Source organism: Chelonia mydas, chromosome 1 (genome assembly GCF_015237465.2).
Source record: "Chelonia mydas isolate rCheMyd1 chromosome 1, rCheMyd1.pri.v2, whole genome shotgun sequence".
Taxonomy (NCBI): Eukaryota; Metazoa; Chordata; order Testudines; family Cheloniidae; genus Chelonia; species Chelonia mydas.
The window spans coordinates 55,613,339-55,619,442 of NC_057849.1; the positions used below are offsets into that span (position 1 = coordinate 55,613,339).

Here is a 6,104-nt window from a genome sequence, read left to right on the forward strand (position 1 = left end):
TTATTCATTAAGCAGTTCATAGAAAGTTTACTGCAAATTTCAAAGTGAAATATAGACAATGACATTATCACACCCAAGTTTCATCTAAATGTTAATATTCCCTTTTGATCTTTGAATTAACAGATACAGTAACAGACAGGAACCATCTATTTACAAGGTTAGCATCTAACAAGATATAAGTAAACACATACAATTAGTATTACCTCTCATTCTCTAACAATACACGTTTACATTTCAAAGCTCTAGTCTATCTGACATGGCTGTGTCAGCTGTTTATAAGGAATAGCCCTAATGACCATTTATATACTTCTCTAATATGTCTTTAAAGGTTGAATTAGGGTCATTTAGCCTGCAAGTTACTTAACCCTTTCTGGCCCTGTGTCACACCTGCCCATCCTGGCTAATAGCTGTTGATGGACCTGTCCTCCATGAACTTATCTAGTTCTTTTTTGAACCGTGATAGTCTTGGCCTTCACAACATCCTCTGGCAAAGAGTTCTATAGGTTGTGCATTGTGTGAAGAAATACTTCCTTTTGTTTTAAACCTGCTGCCTATTAATTTCATGTGGTGACCCTTAATTCTTTTATTAGAAGGAGTAAATAACACTTTCTTATTTACTTTCTCTACACCAGTTATGATTTTATAGACTTCTGTCATCTCTCTCCCCCTCGCTCCCCCACCCCCCGACCCCCCGGCCGGTTGTCTCTTTTTCCAAGATGAAAAGTCACAGGTCAGGGCAACTACACCTGATTCCCATTAGTGGTTCAGCAAGAGCACCCATTCTCAGGCTTCTGGCTCCCTACCCATTGCCTTTCTTGTGTAGAAACATGTGTCTCTCTCCTTTTTGACAGGTTGAACAGTTCCCTGCCTTCACTGTTATTCCCAGCAACATAGACTTTCTAAACAGACCTGCTTGCTTTCTCTTCAGAGACTAGTAGTGTAACTGTCCACAGTTAAGCTATCTCACAGTTCTTCTAAGCAAGCATATTTGATTAAAATAAAAGCACTACAGAGAAAACAATAAAATCTACAAGCATGCTAATAAACTTACCAGAAATCACCCACCCCAACATGAGTTCTGGTAGGAATATTCCTTTAAAGCCTCACCCAATGGTTTCCCTGTGGTTTCAGTTTCATCCAGAGAAGCTGTGTAGCAAAATAAGATTTCTTTCTGTTAGCAGCCTCTCTCCTCATTTAACTCACCCCGGTGGTCTGGAAAGTGACCAGAATACAAACTGAAAATTTTCTCTAAAGTGAGACTTAAACATATAATTTTTGCCTTAAATTGATTGTTATTAAGTTGTTGTCTTACTGCTAATAATTGGTTGTTGAAAAGTTTCAGCCATGTTGGAAGAACTCTGCTGAAGGGTCGGGCTGCCCCTCTGAGGGGATCTGAGCTCCTCTGCCTGCCCCTCATGTCAAACCCAGAAACATGGGAGCCTTGACTCTCTGAGGGGTCCTAACTCCTTTCCCTGCTGTGTGTGTGCGTGCGCGCGCGCTGGAATTGGCGGGTGGGTCGTGCATGGTGTGGCTGCTCCCCTGGATGGGAAGCTGAGAATAGGCATGCTTGGAACATGCACCAAGCACATAGTGCTGAGACCAAGGCCAGGAGTTGGGAATAGGCATGCTTGGTGCATATCACAAACTCATAGCACTGTCACTGAAAAGTGGGGACAGAAATACCTACTGAGATAAATAGAACAGTTTACATGTCTCAGAGCTTTCTTCATGGAGTGTTCTCATTCAGCGGAGAACATCTCATTGAGATGAATGGGCCACTTCACACCTGTCTGAGCTTCCCATGCTGCAGATGGATGTGTAGAGCCCCTTCCCCACACACTAGGCCCAGATTCACAGGGATTTTTTCTTTCTACTCTCTCTTTTCCTTCTTACAGCTGATATGGGCACTTCTCAGACACACCACCTTCCCACTTCCACAGGGCCAGGGTGTGGAGAAGGGTGAAGCTGCTGTGTGGGGGAGGAGGGGAAAGGGCAATAGGGGAATGGGTTTCAAATCAGTAGGATGTGAGGAGCTGAGGTCGGAACAATAGGTATAATGGAGGGAATGTTGGAGCAGTGGTATGAAGTCTAAGTATTATCTCAGGAAAAAGAAAAGGAGTACTTGTGGCACCTTAGAGACTAACAAATTTATTTGAGCATAAGCTTTTGTGAGCTACAGCTCACTTCATCGGATGCATTCAGTGGAAAATGCATCTGATGAAGTGAGCTGTAGCTCACGAAAGCTTATGCTCAAATAAATGTTAGTTTCTGAGGTGCCACAAGTACTCCTTTTCTTTTTGTGAATACAGACTAACACGGCTGCTACTCTGAAACCTGTCATTATCTCAGGAGTACCTTGTGCCCTTCTGGAAAACAGAGTTCAGCAAAAGTCTAATTTCTGAAAACCAAGGAATATAAAATTAATGTGCATGCCAGCAAAACCTCAACTCTGCTGCCCTGGAGCTGGCAGTAGCCAATGGGAATTATCTACATGCACACCAGGTGTAGCTGTACTGAATGTTTAGAGGATTGGTTGGTGCAGTATGGCAGAGCTTGATTGTGATGTGAGATCTGGGGACTTCGGCCCCCCTCTCCTTGTCCCCCTCTGTGTGTGAATAAAGGAAAGCGGTGCATGTGTACCTATTGAGATCCAGTATGCTCCTTTTAGCAATGAGTTTGGAAGGTTGTGTTAGTAGCTGTGCACTAGGGGGATTGCTATGCTATGCTACGAGGATTGTCCACAATGAGGCAGGATACGAGTGGTCTGTGGGTTTAATGGGGGGGTGAGTGAAAGTGTGTTAAATAGCGTCCTGTGCATAAGGGTGAAAGTGTTCGTAAAAGGGACTGAAATTGTAAAATTCAGCAGCAAGGGTATTTCTATGGAGTGGGCTTAAATGTAGGTATCTCCTGTTCAGTACAGTTGTGTCCTACATTGGTCATGTGCCTATTCCCCGAGCATTCTATAGTGTCTGCAAAGGCACTGTGCAGATATGTGCATTATGGATGTATTTGGTCATTGCTCAGAGTGTAGAGTTAAGGTTGCATTGGCATATATGTTAATTCTGTATTTCCTGGTTTTTAGAGGTTTGAGTTTTGCTGACTTCAACGTTCTGGAAAGGCACATGGTATCACTGGATAATCTTGACTCTGTTAATTAAGTTTTTGTCAGTGAATACATACACAGGAAAGAGGGTCAGAATAAATAATTGTGCTATGACAATAGCTTGCCAGAACTTCTACAGACAAGAGTGCATATACAGTGAACCTCTGATGTATGCAGTGAATAGTGAAAAGTTTTCAGAGTTAACGTCTGGTTTTGAAAATTCCATTTCTTTACACTGTCAGTTTAATATTAACAGCATTATTTTTATACTTTCTTTTCCGTTCAGATTTAAAAAACGAATGCTGATAGAACAGCTTGAGGGTTTTCTGGAAGAAATCCATCGCAGATCCAACCAAGTTAACCATATCAACAGCAGCTAAGAGATGTTTTACACATCGAAAAGCCACAGTAGGGCACGGCTGTATTACCTGCATTCATTTTTGACATGCACTCTTGGCTCAAGTACCCTATCTGAAAGACTAAAAGCTGCCCTCTAGTATGATGGAAAAAGTATATGTAATCTTTTTCTTCATTTCTGTTATTTTTGTAATGTGAAAAATGTCACTAAAAGCATTTTTATTTAACAAACTAAGAACAGAGAATTTCTTGCTTGTCATTGACGTAAATGTCACTTTCCCTCAGGTTCTATTTTCTTAACCCAACCTTCAAAACTATCATCTCTGTTAAGGTTGAACTTTGCCAAAAAAAAAAAAAAAAAAAGGTAAAAAAGTTGCTTTGTAATTTTCAAGAAAAGCACATACATTAAACAAGGTAATGTTTTGTATATACAGTTATTTTGGATATATTATTGTAAGTTGTACAAATGTATTTTGAAAAATATTTAAAAAAAGCACTTTTGTTATTCCATCAATAAAAAGCCCTCTATTTTAATCTTTGGTGGTTAGGAATGAGTACAGTTTTCACTGAAGTGGCTCATTTCTCTCCTCCCCTTTTTAGATTTACAGTTTTATTGTCAGTTTTGAGGAACCAGCTACAATTTTAAGCCTCATTGGAAATGCTGACTCCTTGGTTCTCAGAATAAGATATAAATTATGAAAAGAAACTAAGAAAGCTGCCATTTGGCCACATAGTTATGGTGATAAGTTGGCATAGCATCATGTATTCTAAGTCTTATTTTTACTGAACAGCATCACAGATCTCATGTACTGTATTCACACCAGAGAAATGGCAAAATGTGGGATTATTTAATTTTTCTTTGAGATTTAACCATCTTTCCAGTTATGCCAACCTTATCCTTTGCTCCTTAACGAGGCTGCTTGTGTACCTAACCCTCTCTCCCTTCCCAGGCCCTGCACTGTAAAGTAAAAGAGAATTTTTTTGCTGTAAAGTCTGCATTGGAAGTAATGTATGTGGTGGTACTGATTCAGTTGCTTAGGTGAGTAGAGACACTCAGGCTATGTCTACTACAAGTGAAGGTGTGAGTGTAGCACAGATATGCTTACCTGTGCTGTTAGCTGTAATGTAGCTCAACCAGATGACAACAGTAGCGTAGACGTGGTGGCTCAGATTAGCAACTCAGGTACATAGAGTCCCCAGTGGGCTTGTACTCTGGTGTCCTGGTGCCAATTCCTTAACAACCTGTCTCTCAGCTGGATTATTTCTTGGATGCACTTCAGGCTGCTTGTTTACCTCAGCACTTCAGCTTGATAATGTAACTGATTCTGGAACCTAATTCAGTTTTTAATATTTTGTTTAAAATTTTAATTTCAGGAGCAGAAAATAAACCACCACTTGAAAAATAGCAGATAATGTAAAGCTTTGTAGTGGGTTGGTATTGCCTCCTCTCGGCTGATTCAGTCTTGCGAGCAAAGAACACAAGTAACTAATACATTCTGTTGGTTTTAGCTAGTCTCCTGTTACCTTGTGACTCCAACCATTTTTTAAAAAGAGTAAAAGATGCTTTTATACAGCAACAAAATAAAAGCACACTACACAAAATGCAAAAGTAACACATTTTTATTTACAAGATTATTTGGTTAAACATTTATCCGCTCTTGTGGATTTTTTGCAAAATACTTTTAAGTATCCAGTTTTTAATAAATATGCATAGTGTGCCTCAATTTCACTGAAGGAAAGATGGCTGCAGAAGGAATAAGGGGAGGGTGCATTGGACACACTTATTCTGAGGGATTTGTAACTCTTCCTATAAAGAGCACTGAACCTGTGAATTAAAATAAACACTTCATTAAAATTGCACACTCACACTTATGGCCTAACTTTCAGAAAGTGTATACATGTAATTGTGCACCTAATTTGTACATTCAACTTGTTGGTTAACTGTCAGATGGTCACATACATGCAAATACTGGTTTTGTGGGTCCAATTGCAGTAACTCTTGCATTTTTAAAAGTTTGTGAAACCAGTTAAGGGCCAGATTAATTTGTTAATTTGCACATTAGATTCAGTTGCTTATTAAAGGGTTGGCAGCTGAACAAGAAGCTTCCTTATCTAGTATGATTAAATCTTGGCCAAAATGAAAATGGCTTTGAACTTGACCAAGTAGTAATGGGTCAGATTCATTCCTATGTATATGTACTAGAGTTACAGCAGAGATGGATTTGGCCCATTGGGTTACTGCCTCATTAGATTCAGTAATTCATCTATGCTTTAAATCACTTAAGATATCATCCCATTTCAGTTTCAGCTTGTCTTTTTTTCTCTAGACAGATATGTTCTGAAGTTGAATTTCAGAGAAGACAGTGGTGCTCTTAACTGTACCATAATTGGGTCAGGGGCTATATTTTCCGAAGTCTTTGGAAAGTGCCTAGCACATTGCAGAATATAAATATGAGGGGAGAGTTTCTGGGCTTTTGTTCTGTAGTGAGACCTATTGTTAACTTGCAGGTGGTAGGAGTTTGGAGCTTGCTGCCTCCCAAATGGATAATAAACCAAACATTAAACATCAGTATTTTTAATAGTAGCTTTATTTACTCTTTTCCCCTCCCCAAAGAAGACAGACTTCTACCAAAAACAAATGTAT

General features: G+C 39.6%; 1 protein-coding gene across 9 annotated transcripts in view; it reads left to right on the top strand.

Moving 5' to 3' along the window:
* INTS6 (integrator complex subunit 6) overlaps positions 1 to 3,994 on the top strand; it is a 75,857-nt gene extending 71,863 nt beyond the window's left edge. For all 9 annotated transcript variants that reach the window (XM_037893220.2, XM_043532582.1, XM_037893203.2 and 6 more), the window contains one exon: positions 3,390 to 3,994. In XM_037893220.2, the coding sequence (XP_037749148.1) occupies positions 3,390 to 3,483 (94 nt within the window). In that variant the 3' untranslated portion in view covers positions 3,484 to 3,994. The remainder of the gene's footprint in view (positions 1 to 3,389) is intronic.
* Positions 3,995 to 6,104: the final 2,110 nt, after the last annotated feature.